Source organism: Megalops cyprinoides, chromosome 8, assembly GCF_013368585.1.
Source record: "Megalops cyprinoides isolate fMegCyp1 chromosome 8, fMegCyp1.pri, whole genome shotgun sequence".
Taxonomy (NCBI): domain Eukaryota; kingdom Metazoa; phylum Chordata; class Actinopteri; order Elopiformes; family Megalopidae; genus Megalops; species Megalops cyprinoides.
In genome coordinates, this window is record NC_050590.1 from 12030858 (window position 1) to 12052896 (window position 22039).

General features: G+C 43.3%; 2 protein-coding genes across 6 annotated transcripts in view; one reads left to right on the forward strand and one right to left on the reverse strand.

Annotated features, from left to right (window-relative positions):
* LOC118781846 (adenylate cyclase type 2-like) overlaps positions 1–6935 on the forward strand; it is a 53476-nt gene extending 46541 nt beyond the window's left edge. For all 5 annotated transcript variants that reach the window (XM_036534958.1, XM_036534957.1, XM_036534962.1 and 2 more), the window contains 10 exons: positions 1513–1650; positions 1809–1910; positions 2494–2666; positions 2749–2854; positions 2940–3098; positions 4685–4831; positions 4949–5056; positions 5362–5476; positions 6341–6465; positions 6714–6935. In XM_036534958.1, coding sequence (XP_036390851.1) covers positions 1513–1650; positions 1809–1910; positions 2494–2666; positions 2749–2854; positions 2940–3098; positions 4685–4831; positions 4949–5056; positions 5362–5476; positions 6341–6465; positions 6714–6860 — 1320 coding nt within the window. In that variant the 3' untranslated portion in view covers positions 6861–6935. The remainder of the gene's footprint in view (positions 1–1512; positions 1651–1808; positions 1911–2493; positions 2667–2748; positions 2855–2939; positions 3099–4684; positions 4832–4948; positions 5057–5361; positions 5477–6340; positions 6466–6713) is intronic.
* A 1770-nt stretch (positions 6936–8705) lies between these two features.
* brd7 (bromodomain containing 7) lies at positions 8706–19220 on the reverse strand. The gene is made up of 17 exons (XM_036535314.1): positions 19127–19220; positions 17863–18071; positions 17573–17702; positions 17188–17245; positions 16891–17035; positions 16246–16356; positions 15733–15917; positions 14688–14814; positions 13993–14068; positions 13636–13743; positions 13125–13260; positions 12662–12779; positions 12329–12385; positions 10576–10675; positions 10023–10166; positions 9059–9202; positions 8706–8901 (listed from the first exon to the last, which is right to left on the reverse strand). Exons 1-17 carry the CDS (start codon positions 19173–19175, stop codon positions 8831–8833), a joined length of 1968 nt encoding a protein of 655 aa, XP_036391207.1. The 5' UTR covers positions 19176–19220; the 3' UTR covers positions 8706–8830.
* Between the last annotated feature and the right edge of the window lie 2819 nt (positions 19221–22039).

Sequence of the window (22039 nt, forward strand, 5' to 3'; positions counted from 1 at the left end):
CAGAGCTGGTCAGGAAAAGCAGCACTGTCTATAGTTTCAGAGATAAACATGCATCATTCTAAAGAGAGACAGAAATGCACTCCCGTGTCATTGGCCGTTGCTGTCCTGAAACAGAGGAGTGTACAGTATGTGCCATAGCACATTCCACAGCAACTCTGGGACCTGATACCCTTCTACACCTGCTACAAAAAGCTGCTGGATAGTATAGTTATTCTGATGGAGCATCTAAAGTAACAAAGAAACACATAAATCAAAGTGTCATTATTGTTCAAATAATCTGATTTATTTCCCTTGTCAGAAGACATTCTCACAGTTGCTTAAACGTTTATATGCTAATCTTATATATATACACACACACACTACATGGCCAAAAGTATGTGGATACCTGACCATCACACCTATATGAGCTTATTGGACATTCCATTTCGAAACCATGGACATTAAAATGGACTGGAACTAAGGGGCCTAGCCCAAACCCTGAAAAACAGCCCGAGACCATTATCCCTCCTCCACCATACTTTACAGTAGGCACTGTGCATTCCAGCAGGCAGCGCTCTCCCGGCATCCGCCAAACCCAGATACATCCATCAGACTGCCAGATAGTGAAGCGTGATTCATCACTACAGAGGACGTGTTTCCACTGCTCCAGAGTCCAGTAGTGGCGTGCTTTGCACCATTCCAGCCATTGCTTGGCATTGCGCATAGTGATGTTGCGCTTGTGTGCAGCTGCTTGGCCATGGAAACCCATTTCATGAAGCTCCCGACGCACAGTTCTTGTGCTGATGTTGCAGCCAGAGACAGTTTGGAACTCTGATTCAACAGAGAATAGGCGGTTTTTACGTGCTACGTGCTTCAGCACTCGGTGGCCCCACTCTGTAAGTTTGTGTGGTCTACTGCTTCGTGGCTGAGCTGTCGTTGCTCCTAGAGGCTTCTACTTGACAATAGTAGCACTTACAGTTGACCGGGGCAGATCTAGCAGGGCATAAATTTTGCGAACTGACTTGTAGCAAAGATGGCATCCTATGACAGTGCCATGTTTAAAGTCACTGAGCTCTCCAGTATGACCCATTCTACTTCCAAGGTTGTGTGTGGCTGGAACACCTGAACTCAATAATTAGGAGGGGTGTCCACATACTTTTGGCCATATACTGTGTGTGTGTATACATATATAAGAGAATATAATTAGTACTGAATTGTTCTATTATAATTTTACCTTCCACATAATACTGTATGTGTAAGACTACTCAAATCTGAATGCCCAGATTTGATTTAGTGATTTGATTTCCTGAAGGTAAATTAAAATTCAATTCTCAGTTACCTCCCTACTTTCTTCCTCTATACCCCATATACTTATATTCTTTTTCTTTCTTTCTGTTGCTGTCTTATTTCCTTTCCACCAATGTTCTTGCTTCCTCCTTTTATCTCTGTTACTATTTGTCCCCTCCCCCTGTGTGAACCCCCTATCTGCCCCTCACCTCCATCTGTCTCTTGCCTGGGTCGACCCTCTCTCAGCGCTGGTTCCCGGAGAAGCTGGCATCATGTCAGTGGCTGCCCGCTGTGTCAGAGGCGGTGGGGAAGAAGCCATGCGTGCGCCTCCCTCTGGCCATCATATCCACTGCGGTCATCATCATCATCGCCGTCTTCAATTTGGTAATCCACCTCATACGTTCCCTGATGGAAAAGAGAGGCTGATACCAATCTCTTACTGTCACCCTGTGCTGACATTATGTCATTTTATCGGTCGTTCTTAATCATTTGGGTCTCTATGTGTGAGCCTTTTGACTGTCAATCAAATCTTCTTCCCACAGTGCTTTGTTCCTAACCCCATCCCTTGTGAGATGAACAGCAACTCCAGTGTCCTGGACCCCAGTGACATGGAGCTGAATGATGCTGGACTCTTCTACCTACCTGTAAGTAACACAACCTCTAAAGAGGGCTGCTGTGCTTCTCCAAATCTAATTATCAAACCCTATTTGACTAACATTTCATTGGGGATTTGTAAATTTGCCCACAACATCACAAAAACACATTACAGGAAAGAATAAAGCAGAGTTAAATTTGGACATTATGATAATATACATTGTTCTTAACATGACTGTGAAGAATGGGAACTCTGTGTCTTTTATGTCTTGTTTAGAAGGAATGTTGGTCATCTAATTTTTCTTAAAATCTTTTCTAAAAATTCTTAAAGTAACATTAATACCTTTTCTATTCAATTCCAAAGGTGCCCGTATGGATAAGAGCATCTGTTAAGTTATAAAATATAAATTTAAATGTATGTATAACTGCCAAGGTAGATCAGTTTCTATTCAGGCTGCCTGTTTAATAGGGAAAGTTTCTTTAAAGTGGTATATACATCAATTAAGTTAATAGAAAAAAAAATTATAGGGAAAGAGCTTAATAGTTATTCTGCTGCACAGCTGTTTAAGAGGGAAGGAAACAGCAGCTATTAAGATTCTTTTCTTCATGTTTCTCCCCTTCTCTCCCTCTCAGTACTCAGTGTACTGTTGTATCCTGGCTCTGATTGCCTGTGGAGTATTCCTGAGGGTCAGTTTTGAGCTCAAAGTAGCCTTCCTCACTTTGGCCTCCATCGCTTATTACATCATCATCCTCAGCTCCAAGGATCAGCTGTTCGAGTGCTACGGAAGCATCCTCTACAATATCAGGTACTGTGGCTAGCTCAGCTCACACAGCTCCTTCCGTAGGTGGCCCTGAGCCTGTGCTCAGTTGTCTGTCTCTGTGTTGCAGTGATGATCAGATCCTGCAGCGGTCAGGGCTCATGAAGCATCCCCAGGTGATGAGCTGTGTGTACATCACCCTGTTCCTGGTCACCATGCTCATTATCATACAGCAGGTAGGACTATGGTTTACTCCACACCACTCATTTTGCCCATTTAGGCCCCTCTGTGTTCTCAGGTCCTCACCCCTCCCCTTTGCAGAATGAGTACTGCTGCCGCCTGGACTTCCTGCTGAAGAACAAGAACCGCACAGAGCAGGACGAGATCGAGACACGGGAGAACCTGAACCGGCTGCTGCTGGAGAACGTGCTGCCGGCCCACGTGGCCACGCTCTTTGTCGGGGAGAATAAAAAGAACGAGGTGGGATTGCACAAAAACACTTTACTTACTGAGAAGTACAAGGTAGGGGTCCAGCATGAAAGACGTCTGACACTGTGATCCACTCCACCCTGCTCCCCCCCACGCCACCCCCACCTGCGGGTTCATCTCCACTGGTCTGCCCTGACAAGCCCACTGTTGGTGGAAAACCTGATGTGAATGACTTGTCAGTGTGGCCAGTGGTGAATGGATGCTGCTATATTTGGGAGAGTGCCCCCTCCCCTTGTTCCCCTATGCCACCAGCCCACGCCTTCATCAGAGCCTTCATTTGTGAGGTCATCATGCGCAGCTGAAGCAGAGGCAGCCACTTAGAGAGGGCAGGAAACACTGTCTGCGCAGCAGTCTGAGCCACTCCCCCTTTTCCGGTCGTAAAGTCCACACATCAGTGGACTTCATTCCATTTCTAGACCCAATTACCATTGATTGGATGGAATCTTGAATCACCAATCATCACAGCACACCAAACAGCATCTGCTGTTTCCAAAGCATATGTAAAAGCCAAAGGACCATGGACCTCTAGGACCAGGAAATAACAGTGATTAAAGTCAGTGTAAAAATTGTTTTTTGGGGGAGACTTATGGAGTGTATCAAAAGACTGTGGAGCAGTTGTGCTATTCCTATCCTTGGTGTCACCAAACCCTGTAAAGGCCACCTTCAAGATAGACAAGACAAGCCACAGCCGGTTTCTGGGATCTTCACTATTTGCAATACGGAAGATCAAAATGAAATCCAGATGTTGACTGTGTGAGATATGAGACTATCGAGAAATTTATTAATGTTATTAAGCTTAGCATGTTTGTGTTTTTTGGAAGATTGATTTTTCATAGAACATTATCTGTGCCTGCCTGTGGATGCCTTGCCTGCCTGTGGTTTTTAGATGTTAAAAGCGCGCGTCAGAAATAGCCCTGCTGGAGGATTAATGAAAACAGACTGCTCTTCAGCTTATCCCCATACCCTGATCACTAGTTTTCATAACATCATTAATCCCAGCAGCACAACTACAAATGTGTCTAAAAAAATGCATCAACAAACAAGCAGGAGCTGGCAAGCTGTAGCAGAGTGGAGCAGGGTGAAAATGTGGGGATTCTAGGCAGCTCACATGATGACGTCTGGATCTGAGGGATTTGCTCATCCTGGCTGTGACCCCAGTGGACAGCTCCTGAAACGGAGAGGGAGGGCGAGAGATAGAAGTCAGCAGGCCAGCCGCAGCAGTGACGTGGGCATCATTAGTGGCGGATCAAAACTGCATTCCGCCGGGACACTGTTTTATTGAGTCATTTGCAGACAATGGGGTTTTTGTGGAGGTTCAGCAAACCGGTTCCCTCTTCTTTTCACCCCTTTCTCTCTGTGTGCCAGTGGTGCAGACACAGTGAGAGCGCAGGCTTGCTCTGTCGCAGGATCCGTTGTGGTGGCAGGGTCCATTTCCAACTGGAGCCTCATCCTCATCAGGCCTATCCTCCCTTCAGATCCACTGCTCTGTTTCATGCTTCTGTTTGATGTTGCAGTTTCTCACCAAGACGTGGCACAGAGCCTGAATGTGGCGCCTTTTGTTTCTGTTTTGGTTTCAGGACCTGTACTACAAGTCATATGACTGTGTATGTGTGATGTTCGCCTCTGTCCCAGACTTCAAAGAGTTCTACACCGAGTGTGACATCAACAAGGAGGGCCTTGAGTGCCTGAGGCTGCTCAACGAGATCATTGCCGACTTTGATGAGGTCAGACACGCTGCATAAAAAACAGTGCCATGTCCAAACGATAATCTGTCATGTTGTGTAAACAATCCAGCCTCAGATTGTGTAGCACATGGTCTGACCTTATGCCTGTGCCCATAGCTGCTCTCCAAGCCCAAATTCAGTGGGGTGGAGAAGATCAAAACCATTGGCAGCACGTACATGGCTGCTGCAGGACTCAGTGGGACCCCAGGCCAGGAGAACAACCAGGTATGAGGATAAAGTAGGTCATATGATGGGAGAGGAGAGGTGCCGACTGGGAACATTCACATCTATGTACACAGGCATGTATGCACACACACACACACACACACACACACACACACACACTTACGTGCATGTGCACCAGGGTTCATCTCATAAACCACAGAGCATGCAACCTGGGTGGACGTCACATATCAATCAACAATAACCCAAGAAGGATTGAGGAAGCATGCCTTCTGTGGTGTTGTGTTTCATTTAAAATCAACCTAATTCACATCTGCACCCATGGTCACTGCCCTTTCACTTCCTAGGATCGAGAGAGGCAGCAGGCGCAGATTGGGAACATGGTGGAGTTTGCGATCGCACTGATTGGCAAGCTGGATGGCATCAACAGACACTCCTTCAACAGCTTCAGGCTGCGTGTGGGTGGGTGCACTGCAATTGTCGTTCACACCCGCACAAGCTCCACCCGCTCACTGCCCTGCTCTGTTTTAAATCGATCTGTTTACTCATTCATTAATCATTCTCTTTCGAGCTTTTGTTTTTAGTCATGCAGGTCAGATGGCGAATCATGCATTTACTCTCTTTTAAGTCCTGTTCAAATCACGTTAGAGTCCATGTCAATAAATCAGAGAAACATTTAAATCAGAGAAACACAGGTGTATTCTCTCAGTGAGTGTTTATTGAAAAGTTGTTTTACTGTTGGCATATTATGCACAAGATGGGGTTATTTTTGAAAATAACAGGATAAAGTGTTGACTGTCCTGTTGAAAGCCGTGATTTGACAGTATTTGTCATTTTTATACACAACATGCAGAATGTATTCTGCTACTCATAACAATTGTTTTCAGCAAACAGACTACCAGCTGATATTAAAACACAAATATGAGGTTGTTATAAAAATAATAAAATATCAAATGAAATCCTTTGCATTTCATTGCCAAGAACATTTATTGAAAAAGCTGAAGTCTCAAAGCAGAGAGACTTGGCAGATGCTTCTGCACCAGTATTCTGCAGGACTGTTCTTACTAAAAGTAACAACAGATCCTTAATTTCTCTGTGGACATGTTAATGCTGCTTGGGAGACCATAGGCCATTTTAGAAGAATGAATATTTTAAAATAAAGATGAGAAATAAACTTTGTGTATATCACAGAAGTGGGCATTCTACAGAGCTCAAGACATTAGTTCAGCTGCCATTGCTCCAGTTGTGACAGCAATGTGTAAATATTGTGTAAACAGGGTTTCCTGTTTGGTAATATGTACTCTGTTTCACACTGTCAACTGTCAGGAATTAACCACGGGCCAGTGATTGCTGGGGTGATAGGAGCCAGAAAACCACAGTATGACATCTGGGGCAACACAGTCAATGTGGCCAGCAGGATGGAGAGCACTGGAGAGTTGGGCAAGATCCAGGTACGCCCTTGAAGCCTGACCTTTCATCCCATTCACATAGCAACTGACCCCCATACATTTACATGTACACGTGACCTCCACAGCAGTGACCAGCGCTGTCTTACAAAATCAACTGAAGGAGACCGCTTGAACAAAGTGATGAAAAACACAAGTTGAAACCGTATGTTTGAGAGCAGCAGCAACATGCTGTAAGTAACCCTAGCAGGTGTCATCTGTTGTTAACTCTGCCCTGCTTCTGTCTTTGACAGGTGACGGAGGAGACGTCCAACGTGCTGCAGAAGCTGGGTTACTCCTGCGAATGCAGGGGCCTGATCAATGTGAAGGGCAAGGGCGAGCTGAGGACCTTTTTCGTCTGCACAGACATGAGCAAGTCACAGGGCATGGGTCTGAGCTGAGACTAAAGATCCACACACACCCACACCTGCACCCTCACCACACACACACACACACACATGCGCACACATTACACACACCAACATCACACACACATACACCAGAACACACACACAGAGGCATGCATGAACACACTATACACGTTTAACCACACACAAACATCACACACACATTCACATGCGTGCACACACAGACACACACAAAACACAAAAAATTTCTTGAACTGAAAACTTTATGGTAAATCTAGGTCTTTAGTGATGCCCCTTAACATGACATACTGGAAATGAGGAAGGGAAAAAGGCAGTCCTGTTAGACAAGTGACCTGGAAATGAAGTATCACCTCTGATATGGAGTCAGACTGTGAAAAGCTCTGCCATTCTTCTGTCACACCGATTTCAAGTCATGATCCCAAATAAATGTAGACAGATGTTTTGGTCTTACACGACAGCAAGCTTTGTGCTGACCTTGAGTCAATTTTGCATTTTATTACAATTATTCATCAATATATGTACATTCTATTGTATGTATACATATAGTTTCATGTACATATTACTGAATAACTGATTTGTACATATGTTAAAGGAGCTGGGGTGTTTAAGTCAGCAGGTCAGTCGAATCTTAATCCTTTCTTGCTATCATCCTTTGACTCTTTATGCTAGTCGTTTTAGTGTTGAGCAGGATTACTAAATATATTGAAGCCAAATCTTGTAAATCCTGAAACACGCAGCCTTTGTACTAATGCGCACTCTTTGTTTTATTACTGTGTAATGTTCAGATTAGGTGTGTGATGTACAAAATGTTTCATTATCAGAAACAGTCTTACTTTCTTACGTTGTGTAGAAGTGTTTTAAGAAAAAGCAAGATACCTCTTGTCGAACAAATGCTGTAAGTGCATTCATTCCTAGACAACCTTGCAGTACAATCAATTTTAAGAAGCAAGAAAAAAATCTAGTGATTTTAATACTTGTATGATAGCTCACAAAAATGTGGGTTTTTTTTTGTTTTGAAGCTTTTGAATATTGCTTTGATGAAACACTCGAGTCCTCAGACTGGAAAAGCTAATTCAGTGCTGTTTGGTGCACTTCTGCCGCTATGTTAAACGCTGAATCTTAAAGGTCAGTGTTAAATCTAGTTTTGTGTTATGCTGCCATCTTTGCTGCAAAGAACAGCTCTGAACTTTTTTCTACACACTCAATTTGGTCGATTCTTGTTTGTATCTTTTATAAAGGAAGTCAACAGTGTCAAAGAGCGGATGACCGATCGCTCTCAGCACTGCCAAAGACATGGACAAATATGATGTGCATCTGAGAAACTTTATTCTTTAATGTGCCTCGAGAAGAAAAAAGGCCTGATGGTGTCACTGCCGTATGACTAATTCACCTCTACTAGGGCGACCATACGTCCTCTTTTTCCCGGACACGTCTTTGTTTAGAGACGCATGTTTTAGCTCCCAAAACGAAGACATGTCCGGGAAAAAAAGAGGACGTATGATCACCCTAACCTCTACTTGTCTGTTCAGCCTCCCTCTAGTGTTTCTACCCGCACTGTTGCTATCCATGTGCCCTGTGTGCAATGTCTTTGAGGAACAAATGTGAGTGAGCATTTTTGCATTTTATACAGTACAGTACAATACAGTATGTAATAAAGGATTTTCAAAGTTTCAGTTACTTGTCATAGCAAGTATGAGATGAGGAGTGTAAAATGTAAAAGAATGATTAAAAGTATGATCTTAATGTTTCACTAATGACACGTTCCCAGCTAACTGTTGTTTGACATGTCTTGCCATACATCTATAACTAAGGGAAATTCTGGGCATGCTGGAGTGTGAATGATACATGTTAAAAGGAAATACAGTGGATATTACAAAAGAGGTTTATTGTGTAAAACACATACAAACTTCAATCAAAAAAGCACCTTCTGTACAACATTTTAAGCATCTGTGGTTTGAGTCCCAGTAAAGCTGTAAAGAGAGTTACACTGCTATGACCGAGACCTCCTCCTGATTCCCGGGCAAAGTGTCAACGGGCTCCAGAGTTTCTGTTCCTGAGAGAACAAGACCTCCAATCAAAAAAGACATTTGGCTCTTACAACCACTTGTTAATATTTGACTACAAATATACAATATCTCAATGAATACTGTATCAGCTGAACTTGCAAGCTGTGTGTCTGCATATGTCTGTGCATTTGGCCATAAGCTCACCTGTGGTCAGGTCAACAACACTCTCCTCCAGCAGCCCCACAGGCAGCGAGATTCCCATGGCCTTCCGGATTCCGTACACACTGCTAATGTCACCTGGGTTCACCTGACTGGCCAGTTGGCTCAGGTTTCCAGTTACCCTTTCAGCTGCATGTGGTAAAAACACAAGCAAGACAGAAAAATCATCTTCAAACCAGGCACAATCCTCACCCTCAATCCCCGTCAGTTAAAGGATGTCCACCCCTTACAGTTTATGAAAACTTTATGGAAACTGAGGTTGTAAGACTTGTCACACAACACAACACAGCTTCCTCCTGTGGAATCAATGGACTTGAAGCTGGCACAGGGCCTACGCCTTGAAATTGGGATGCAGTAAAAATGTGTCACTGCTTACAGTGCTGCTGTGATTACTTATGGTTATTGGAGTCAAATAAGCATTTATACTCATTCACACACAGCACGGCCTGGTAACTTTGCATCTCACACGTCTGTCTAATGCATGATACATATCTTTTTACCATTCTTAAAAGGAATTACTTGCAGGGTGCTCACGAAAAAGTACTGAGAGTACTGAGCTAGGAACATCTAATACACCTTAAAAATGTTAACTGGGTGCTGGCGGTCTTTATCCTAACACAGGCTTCTACAGCCTGTGCAGTTCTTACAAAACTCATCATGTCATCTCTGAGCTCACAGATGCCCTATAGATGTCTGAACCTGCTGTCTAGCCGGTGACAACCTGGCTCACAACATGACACCCAATGTTGTAACTTCAGAATGCGCAATGATTTTCCAAAAAAAAAAAAAAAAACCCACAGCCTATTACCTGCAGACAGCCTAAATTGGGTTTCAGACCCAATGTAACGCATTCCTGACTGCTGGCAGCAACAGCTATACACTGTTCTACACACCAGGCAGTAAGCAGTGTTGTACTACACAGACATGGGGGGTGGATGGAGATTCATACCCAGCTGCAGCTCCCTGGCACTGGGCGCCAGCAGGCAGATGATGTTGGGTGGCGGCTTAGTGCTCAGACGCTCGTTCTGGACCTCCTGCAGTTCCCTCAGTAGCAGCGTGGTCTCATCCAGCTTTTGCTGGAACTGCTTGGCCTCTGCAAGACAAAGACAGTCACTCCAGAGCTCCTGGGCCTTTCAGTCCAGCATAACAGACTGCAAGAATACCTTTTTTTCAAGGAACAAGCATAATGCTCCTCTTCCATTCTCATCTAATCCCCTGTACACAGTAATCCTTCTTGTCTTTGAACTCAAAACCATTCAGTTCACGGAGGGCTTATGACATTTTCATTAGCATATAAAACTATACTCGGCACAAACCCTCAGAGGAGTGAATGATAAAAATCATTCCTGTAGACTGGTGACAAATAAAAATTACGAGAATTAGCTACCTGAGCAATACCTGAGATGTAGCTACCTCCTCTGTAATGACAACGTGGCAACTGAGATGACAATTCAGAGGGCAATCTATCAGTGGCCCCTACAGGAACAGTCTTCCCCCTTTACCTTCTGAGAGTAAGGTGGGTGGCTCCAATTCCAACCCCAGGCCAATCACAGAGCTCAGAGAGGTCAGACTGTTCTTGCTGTTGGACTCGGGCTCCACCCTCTGTAAGGAGAAGATGGGTGGGAAAGAAGAGAATTGAACTGCATTACATCTCCAAATAAATATTTCCATGTTGTTCTCTACCTATCACTTTAATTGAAATACAAATGAAACACACGAAATCTCCTCAGTAGCACAGAACTCTCCCATGGGTTTCACAATTTCTGCTCATGAAATGTCAGCACATGGCATTTCCCTGCTCAGGGAAATAAGCAGTTTGTGGAGTTTAGTTTTGAAGGCATAAAACAGCACTGTACAGTTAGCATTTATTCTAATCTCAATGTAAGACAAAGAGGTGGCTGTCTTAGACCATCAAATTAAATTAGATTTGTACAAGATGCAATTTTTGCGATTAAGTCTCTTTGGTGTGATTTTCTACCATACTCTAAGTTACAAACATACACATCTGTATTACATTTAAACTACATATGTATACACTTTAGAATCATATGTTAAGCATAATGAAAAAATAACTGACAGCAGAGACAGACATTACACTGTTTGTACACTGTGACATTCTGAAGACAGGAGCTGGTTTTTCCATTAACAACGATGTAATGCACTATTGTTCAGCACTGAGCAACATGAACAATAACCAGACCAGGTGTGCCTGGTGGAGAACCCCTCCTTCAGCTTCCTCAGTACGTGGAGATTTACACTTCCTCCTTAATGTGGAGTGTTTGGTTCAGACATTTTTTAAGTTTGCTTTAATGAAGTTGAGTTTTCTTTGGAAGGAGGAAAAATCTGACAGCCTGCTGCTGGCTGAGCTTCTGTAGTCTTAATGTTTGTTAAATTTTGCGGCATGTTCCCTTTTGTCCTAGTTCTCCCGCGATTTGCTTAGCTTGGCACTCCTCCGTTTCCTCTTACCCTGCGTTTTCCTCCTTTCTGCTGTCCTTATTGCCCTCTCCGTCTATATGCCCCCGAGGTGTCAAGTGAATCGTGTATTATAGTGTGCAGTGCGGATGATATTCAGAAACCGAGGATACCTTATTGTGAAATGTGTTCTGAAGTGTTATCATTTTCCTCAACATTACACCCAGCAGGAAGACACACACACACACACACACACATACACACACACACACACACACACACACACACACACACACACACACACACACAGAAACACACCGGTTGCAATGCACGCATGCACACTGGTTGCTCCCACTGCTCATCCTTCTCAAATTAAAAAGCTATGCAATAAGGCAGCAGTGGTCCACCTGGGAGCAAAGACAAATGGAACGGGGGCCAAGCACAGCAAACAGCCGAAACAAAGGCTGCTCAGTGTGCCCTCAGCGCCGCTGGTTTCATATATCCTCCTGTCTGCCTTTGCTCCGCACAGCGCCCGCACGATCCACAGAACCGTCCACCCTCCCGAGCCGGGACGGGAAGAGACAAAACACAGCCGCTTCCACTCGGAGCACCGCGGGAGCACGAATGGAAGCGCCCCACGGTGGGAGTCCGAGGCTACCCGTCCTGGGGGTTTTTGGAAAGGGAAAGCGACTCGGCCTCTGCCCTGCTGTCTGTTCCTTGTGTGTATCACAGCAGAGCTGGCAGACAGACAGGGCGAGCTCCTGTTTACACAGCTGCAGTAATAAGCCTGAGTGGGGCTGCGCAGGGCCCTGTGCTCTAACATGGGCTTAACCGGAGCTTTACCTCCACGTCGTACACCGGCTCCAATCCCTCCACTGGCTCCTCGTCATCCTGATTAGTCTGAGACAGGGAAGAGGATATTGAATGTTCTAAAGGTAATATTTACCCACGTCAGTCAATCGAAAATATGAGGACAAGCTGTCGCGCGATGCGAGCACAAGAGAGAGAGATCATTTTCTGCACAAGATGCTTAAAATTTGCAATGATTTGTGGTTAACGATGACTGGTTTGTACTTCATTTGCAGCATTTTTTAATTGTGAGAAATTATACAGGCTTTGCCTTGGTGAGAGTCAACCATAAACCAGTGCCTCCCAGAAGCAGATGGTTACCCTTACCTCAGCCGTTTGCATTTCCTTCAGTGCCCGTGAATGCTCTCCATTGCTCAGTGCATCCAAAATGTTGTCCGCCATTTTGTCTATGTTCTCATCAGCTTTAGAGAGAAACTCCGAGATACTGTTGGCACAAACAGACAAGATCATTTCATTTTTACAACTGTTGTATGCAAGGGGAAAACCATGAGACAGATGTGGTTGAACCAAAGTCCTTGTTTCCGATAAAATTCAGATGGATTGTCTGGATTACCAAAATGCTGTGTCCAGAAACATCTACTGAGCAATGGCCTATAAGTAAATGGCAGTACTGACCACAGATAAATTGATATAAAAAACATAAGGTGTGCATGCCCAACAGCACAACTGTGCTGATAGTTCATTTAAATTATACTGAAAAACATGAAAAAAAAAAAAGCCCAAGCTATATTCTACAACAGTGGTCAACATATGGATGAAAGGCACTTGCCTGTCTGAACCCTGAAGGCTAGATTCATCCCCATAATATGAGTAGATCAAGTCTGAATCTTCTTTACTGATGTTGGCAAAGCTGGAGTCATAAACAGGCGCATAGGAGCTGAATGGTCCATAGTTCATATAAGACACTGTGGATGATTGGGAAAACATCAGTGATGAATCAAGTGCAGAACCACAATGGAAATTACTGAACCCCCCCCCCCCCTTTTTTTTTTTTTTAAGGTTGACAGTGTATAAACCTCATGATTTGACATGCTTTCCTCTCCCCCGGCTTGTGCCTCTTCTAAGTAAAATAAGTTGCTATATTGTTTCCCCCCTTGCATACTGGCCGAAACAATTAATTAAATTACAGGTATAAAACCAATGAACAAACAAACAGTGAATGTAAAGCCCTTTCCTTGTGCATTCGTGGCTGAACTGCTGCAAACATCCACTGGCATCTTCGGGCGAGCCAGCGTGACAGATGCTGCGCTGAGTCATCTGGGTGTACTGCCCACACTCACCCGGCGTCACTTTGTTCCTCTTGTCCTCTTTGAAGCCCTGCAGCGTGTTGATGCCAGTCTGCAGCCTGCCCATCATCATGCCCAGCTTCACGGGGCAGTACCCAGCGTCTGTGGCAAACAGAGGAACGCTGGTGTTGGTGCACAGCCGAATGATACCCCTTACTGTTTAATATGATACCCCTACATTTATCGTATTTCGGTTTACATGGCCGAAAATGAATACAAGCGACCGAGGCTGGTTAGACCAACAGGAACGAGCTTCCTTAATCTGCAGCTACATGGTACACCCCAAGTTATGGAGCAGCTGCAGTGAGTCGCCTCTTCTGGCACTCAGCAATGCGCTACGGCACCCCATACCTCCTGCTGTCAGCTCTGCTGGGTTCAGGATCCCCAGGGTGGTCGTACCATCAGACTTCCGACGCTCGAATTCCAGCTAAAATCCAGTCAGAGAAAAAGAAGGTTACATACTCCATCACTTTATGGGAACACTGGTATAAAACTGTAATAAAAAGCAGGATGTGTAAAAGTACTGTGGCTATGACTATGGATCTGTGGTCTGGTTTCAAAAGCTGCTATGCCCATTTCCTGTTTGATGTCAATAAGTGTGGTGAGGACAGTGGACTGTGCATACGCCACGTACATAGCCAAGGAAAACGTCAAAAGATCTGGACCTTTAAACACTAGTGAACAGGACTGAAATATTTCTGTAATCTCAGAGGCAGTTAAGGCAGGTTTTTTAAGAGCCAGTGAAAGGACATGAAGGACATTTGACTCATTATAAAATTCCTGTTGCTTAAAATCTGTTCCATGTTCCAAAAAGATGCTAACATTTGTAATGCTGTGGCGTTCTGCTCTCCTCTGATCACTGACTCATCTGCCATCTGCTCTGTCCCAAGATGGCAAACTGCATCCTCTAACTGTACTCAGAATTACTGCACAGAAATGGCTCTCATTCACTGTTGAAAGTGATAAATATGAATGAAGTAACTGGAATAATAATGCATTTGTGCTTGTATGGCAGCCCAGTGAACAGCTCCTTTCCTGAGTCTCACCTCACTCTGGAACTCCCTATTGGAGAGCTTCCCTCCGGATTCCTCTATGATTTTCTTAATCTGCTCCAGCTCCTTCTCCGCCTGACTGACAGTTCTCTGTGCCTCCTCCTTAGAGTCCCTGTCCTGCCTGGAGACATTACAGACAGACAGAGGGGGGCTGCTAACACACCTGCAATTAGAGCACCAAGAGTGACCCCCCCCCCCCCATTATCCAATATCTAAGCAGGATCAACACAAGATTTTTTTATGGTTTGCTTGTCACACTCCTGTCAGAGACATTTTTCCTTAACTTGCGGTCATATCACAAATTTAATTTTGTTCATAGTTCTGAGAAGTATGTCATGATTTCCTCAAACAGATTATTCGTATCTGGATAAAAGCACATATTGTGTTTTTAAAGAGCAACTTCTCAAAATAACAGTCTGGACATAAACAAATACAATGATTCTCATTCATTAAACAAACAAACAAACAAACAAAAAAAACCCCAGTGGCCATTCATACTGATTCAATTTAACATGTTCATAATCAAACTGTTTAGAAGCACCGATACAATGCTGCTTACAGATGTGCCTGTCAATTAACACACATTAACAACACTAATTTTATAGCTCCAAAAAAGTTTTCTCCAAAAGCCGCATTTTCCATTGAGTCTCCCACCCTTCTCACTTCTTTGTGATAACATTGCCCTCATAAATTCGACTCTGTCTATATTTAATACAGCAGTAAGGATTTTTAAAGGAAAGAAATGCAACAGTCTCAAAGGCAATCCTTTATCACTGTAAGATGGGCACAGACAGCACACAAGACTCAACATGCAGAGGCATTCTTTACATACCATGATTCAGAACTCAGGGACGGAAACTGACTTGTATAGTGGAAAACTCTGCACAAGTTACATACCATCAGTAGCACAACAATGTGTGAACAATAGACTTCAATTATGGTTTCCGTCCATCAGATAAGTGAACAAGTGGTGTCACTGAATAAATGCTATATATATTTGAAATCCTATGGACTCTGCTTAATAAGACTATAGGCGCACCTGGGTGTGTCCTTGCTTATTCTCCTGGGTGACTGTGTTGTCTCACTGGTGTCCATGGGCAGCGGGCTTTCGTTGGATTGTTCCAGACTGGAACTTCCCTCCTTCTCAGCCTCCCCCTGCTCCTTGGTGGTGCTCTCCAGGTCAGCCATGAATTCAATGCTTTGTTTCAGGCTCTGTAACCTCTCCTGAACAGCAGAGGTAGTAAAGGATCAATGAGCCAGCATTTGCCTCATCATTATTCACATACAGAATTCAACAGCCTCCATTATTGAATAACATTGTTACTTGTGAGGAAACAGTTATACCTTTGCCTGCAACCTACAGAAACCCTGGCAAAAATCAGGGCTGATTTTGAGCCATCCCTTGAATGAAGTGTGCTGGCTCCCTCTGCTGTTTTCACAGAGCAATAACACCAAAAAGACAATCTAAGAATTGATGGCTTTGCATAGAACCTTGACAAGATGTACATTTAAGCAAGGAACAACTGTCATCTAGACATTGAGTTTGGCTTACTGGGCTCAGGATCTTCATGCCCGAATGGAGAAGCTTCTTTGCAGCTTTGTAGTAAATTGTCTCAGGTTTGTTGTATATCATTGCATTCTCACACATGGTTTTAAAATCCACCTGTATAAATGAAACACAATGCATGTTTAATATGTGCTGTGCATAAGTGCCTTGATTTGTCATAACACTGCAAAAAGGACAACAACACGGTCATTTCACAAAGATATTCCTATAACAATAGCATTATAAAATGTGATGTCTTTTAGGCCCTTAGGTGCTATTGTTGTATTTATATTTACATTAATGTCATATAACAGACACACTTATGAAGAGCACCAAACAAAATTTGAGTATAAAGCGCATCAAAAAAAAAAAAAAAAAAAATTGGCATGAAACACTGTACACACAGGTCACTACCAACCATGTTCAAAAACGCAACAGCCCCCAACAGTGCTGAGATTAATGGTGCATATGTGCATGGTAAGATTACAAGACACCTAAGGGAAAACTAAAGAATACCTTATTGTAAAATGTCAACATGCAGTAAAACTAGACAAAAGCATAAGGAGTGTTCATGCTTGGGTAAGAGGGCTGAGGTGCAGTCCGAAGAGGTACATCATCAAAGAATCAAACCAGACAACAGGGCAGTTATACCTTCAGTTCTTCCAGTGACTGGTAGTACTCTTTCTTTACTTTCTCCTTCATTGTACTGAAGTCCATGGGCCTCTTGATTATCATGGAGTAGCCTGGAGCAATGAAGTCCGTAACAGGAAAGGAGAAGAAAGCACTGGGGTCCTTCCTGTGGACGGAAACCTGAAATCTATCAACTGTAGCATAACTTGTGCACATGTTCTGTTTGGGAATATAAAAATTCGTATTAAATCTCTATAGAAATAAAAATTCCACAAAGTGGACGCTAAGTTAGAAGAGAATAGAGGGGGAAAATCTGACCTCTGAAGCTGCCTTATGAGCTGGGTCAAAGCCTCCTGCAGGGGAGTTTGTTCTTTCTCTGCAAGACAGGGACACAACAACCATTACTGAATCAATACAAAACTGAGCTACAAATGAAAAAGTCACACGAAACTCAAATAAAAGCATTCTATTACTCTGTCAAGGGCAATATAAGCAACGCATTATCTAGATATTACAAGTTATTGCAAGTTACAAAGGTCATAAAACAAAATAAAATGAAACAAAGACTTGTGTCAATACAATTATATCTGGTGATGCCAGCCCCAGCCCAATGCTATTCATCTTAAACTGATAACAGGTTAAAGATGTGTCAGAAAGTGGATGAGCAAATTATTTTGAAAAGCAAAATTAAAAGCTCCTCTACCTTCCATCTTGGCTATGGACGGAGTGAGGTGCTTGTCCTGGGGTAAATCTGATCGAGCCGGGGTGTGACACTGTTCCCTCTCATCCCAATCTGTGTCCATGGAGTCCTGGCCCTTCCTTTTTTTACTCATCTTGAACATACAAAATAATAACAAAACAACACGAGTCAGACTTTGCGTTTACAAGTTATCTAGCCATCAAATGAGCTGTTACAGACTGAGACAGGCCAATGTAACCAGTTAGCCAACATTTAATTGGACCACACAATCACCATTCTTACCAACTACCTACCTTTTTCTTTTTTCTGTCATCTCCCGATGGGACCGGACTACTTCTCTCCTTCTCTCCCTTCTTTTTCTTCTTCTTTTTCTTGTCCTTGTGTTTCTCGTAATCACTCTTGTCGTCGTAGATGTTTTCGTGACTAGAGCTCCCTGTGGAGAGTTCTGTCACCTCGTTTCCTGCGACTTTCAAGACTAGTTTCAGCGGCTTCTCCGCGTATTCTGCAGGACAGAATACGATGTTAGGTGGTTTGATAGATGACAGGTTACCAAACTACAAAACAAGAATGTTCAAGCACATCTCTCATGATGGCTAACTGAGTAGGGAGTTGGTCTATTTTTACCGCTAGTATCAATACCCAAGGTGTTCCACCACCCCCCCCACCAAACGTTGGCTAGTACTTAATTTTGCTCAAATCACATCTAACTGCGTGGACTACTTAAGATATATGAAACACTATAGCTAACTACGTCTTATAGGTTGCTAGTAGAAAGGTATTTGATTGTCTGTTTTTTGGTCCCCTGCTATAGAGACGGCTGTGTCTGAAATCCCTTCATTTAGTTGTTTAGTCGCTAGCTAGGTACGTCCCATTACACTACCGCTGGCCAATGTCTCAGACAACAATACAACCATGATTCGAGGCAGGGAATATAAAAATACCGGGAATTTCAAAACGCCTGACATACGCATCGGTTACTGTATCTGCAGGATTAGCTTACTGGCTAATATTCTAGCTAAGTACCTGGCAGGAAACGCATCTGGTAAAAGTCGTTCTGACTTGCATAACAAAAATGTACACACGGTATCTCGCTCAGTTAGCCGAGCGGTGCATTGTTACTGTTAAGACATGTTTTGCATCAAGCAAAAGTTTCATAACTATCTAGTATGCGTAGCATCAACACCCGGCTAGCTAGCTACATATCGGACGTACAGCAACCTAGCTAACCAAACGTTAACAGTCCACCTAGATAAAATACATAGCAAATCACTAACGAAGCAAACTACAGTTATCTATACAACGTCACATCATATGTGATCCTACCAGTATGATAACGTTACACATTTATCTAGATAGCTAGATATCAACATTTGACAAACGATAGCTAGCTAGCCATAAGCTCATTGGCATCCAAGCCGGTCGCTAGCTAGCGAGTTAGATATCATTGAGCGGGCCATGGCTGATCATCGGTAGAGAAGGCTGTACATTTGTATCTCAAAAAATAACTTGTAACACAGTTAATGTTACCAAATAGGAAGTCTGCCGACCACGTCTTACCTTCATATGTGTGTTTCTCTGACTTATGCTTTTTATGTTTCTTGCCCATATTTTATTCTTTATTATGGTCCGTATAAGAACAACCGCTCTGGTGGACCCCGTTTCTTTGTTGTATTACCAAGAAGGATTCGTAGTAGAATTCAGAGCGCCAGTCCGATGTAAATTCATTTTGCTGCAGCGCCACTCACTGGTGGGTGGTTAGTATTGATGGGTGAGTTTATTATTTATTTATTTATTTATTTATTTTTTACAATGGGAGGTACCCGTAAACACACTCTCAGGTATAGCCAAAATAAATGAAATAGTTTGGCCCTTGGATTGTTTATGACATACCAACGGATGCTCGATTTTGGTAAGTTACTTATTTTTACATGAACAAATAAAGCAGCGTAAGATTCAGTAACGTCTTTTGTAACTTGCATTTCAGTTCAATAAAACGTCATGAATGAAATAATAGTAAAATATTCTGTATTTCCCTGAGTAAAAGATGTCACAATCACACATGAACTCATTAAACGTTATGCTTCTCCGATTGGTTTCATTCTGTGTGCGTTTTAGTTTTTCCCACTAGTTGGCACTGTAACCACAACATATTGTAAAAGACAACATTGACAAGTACAAGACCTGCTCATCGTGCATTGATATTAATGAGGCCTTCATCATTATCTCTCCTCTCTCTGTAACACTATCGCAGCATCTCCTGGTTGGTTTTAAGGTGCACCCTCAATTGTTGTAGCAGGCAGTGGTTATAGTCGGGAGTACTGCAGTAGAACTTCCTCTACTATGACTTGAGATTGAGACTAAGATTAAAAAATGATTCAACTGCCAACTGTGATGGTTGTCACATGCAAGTATGTGATTTCTTAAACACAAAGGGCATAATTATATTCCAAAAAACAGGAGGAATGTGTTTGCACTGAAATCTGACCAGTCATAAAACACAATCAGTTGCAACAGGCATGCTCCCTCAAAATATCTATATAACACCTGTGGCACAGAAGTGTTGGTGCAGTGCTATTAGAAGACTCTGAAACAAACTCAGACAGGCTGGAGACAGAGGGTCTTATGGGGTCAATAAGCATACCACAACAATAGCTCAGGCCCACAGTTTCTTTGTGTGTTGCAGACCACAAACACAAAGTGCATGGATACAATGCAGCTCCTCATGCGTGAGTAACAGACAGGCTCTTTGCCTGGCGGTCCCTCAGCAGGGTCAGTACTGGCTATTGCTGTCCGGGCATTCTGAGTATGATTTCCCCACACACTGGCGAGCTCCAAAACAGGAATCTAGAGCTCCGTATGATGCAGACTACAGTTTTGGTTCTCCTTTAATGCCTCTGAGGAACTTTCATTAATGTCAGAGTAATACAGCATGGGAAATGAATCAAGGTGAATTTTTGCTGTAAAATGGCCAGTCCCCTCTGTGGTTTCCTTTCACTTCTCAGCAGTCATGCTTCTACGACCTCCCCAGCAATTTTAAAGGACTGCATTTGTCCCTGTCTTTGACCTCTGTGCTTGTTTTTTTTTTCTCCTCTGTGATAGACTGTCTTTGCAATGTGGGTAACAGCAAGGCAATCTGTATGCCCTAGTCTTGAGCGGGGCATGTCTACTAGGGCACAGCACACTGTCCTGTGGTTTATTAGGACACTGCAAGATTTCTATTCTTTTCAGAACTCAGAATAGCTATGCTCTGATCGGCACACATTGGATGACAGATGTTTTATTCATGGAAAGAAGATATTGTACATTCTTTGAAGCACATTTCAGGTTTTATTAAGAGGCTGGGGTAGGAGCTTTGGATCAAGTGTTCATAATCTGAATTCACTGGAAAAAAAAGAATTGGTCATTCCAGTCATACCTCCCTGACTTGGTGTCAGGTGAAAAGGTGACTCTGAAGCTCTGTTGAGTATCTCATTTTTCATTTGTACAAAATATTCCTCATCATATTCCCATATGTTCCCCCTGGACACCACCACATTCTTGTGCTATAATCAAGTCATTCTGAGAAACTGTATTAAATTTCAGAAAGTTATGAAAGCATCTTTAGTCATTTAAAAGTCCCTGAGTTGCTGTTGCAGCACCTTTGTGATCTAATTTGGTCAATGGCATTTTTATTGAGGATTATGGTTTAAGTAAGAGCGACATGATTTACAGCCCCTTATCTGTAGAGCTTGAGCCCTGGTTATGATCATGCTGGAGGCAGTCTCTGTCTGGCACTCTGGAAGCCTTTGCAGGAGTCTGAAGACAACTGAAGAATGTACAGCAGTCCATAATGGAGGTTCATATCAGGTGTAACATGAGAGCAGGTGCATAGAGGCTGAGCACATGTCATGCTTTGCCAAAAGTCTGGGCATTTGTTGACAGCAACACCTACTATATCATGTTCTTTCTCTGGTTAGAAGGAACTGGTCCTAATTGACCCTACTACAGACCATCTCATTGGTTGGTGAAGATATTCAAGTGAGCGCTCAATATGAGAGAAGCCACTTGGGAGAAGCCTTCACCCTCATGTCCTTGATGTGCCTGAAATGAGCCTCTAATGGGGATCCATATGCAGCTCAGGGTTTGTCCTTTTGTGTCCATGAAGAGAGAAGACACTGAATCTGCTAAGCGTGTCATTTCCAGCGTTACTGATGGCCGAGTGTGTAACTATGTGCCTTCCTCTGTCCACTGCACCATGCTACCAGCCCCGGGAGTAACCAGGGATTCATCTGCTGTGATTCAGCTGTGAGCCCGCACCCACTCTGAAAATCCATGTACATTTCAGGATTAAAAGGAGATCGGTTACACCAAACGAGGACTAACAAATGGCAGATGTGGAGAAATTCATTATCTGCTGCCACAACGGAGGGTCTGAAGGGACTGGGGGAGTTCTTTTTCACATGAAAGCCACAGTCCAGTGGAACCATGGGA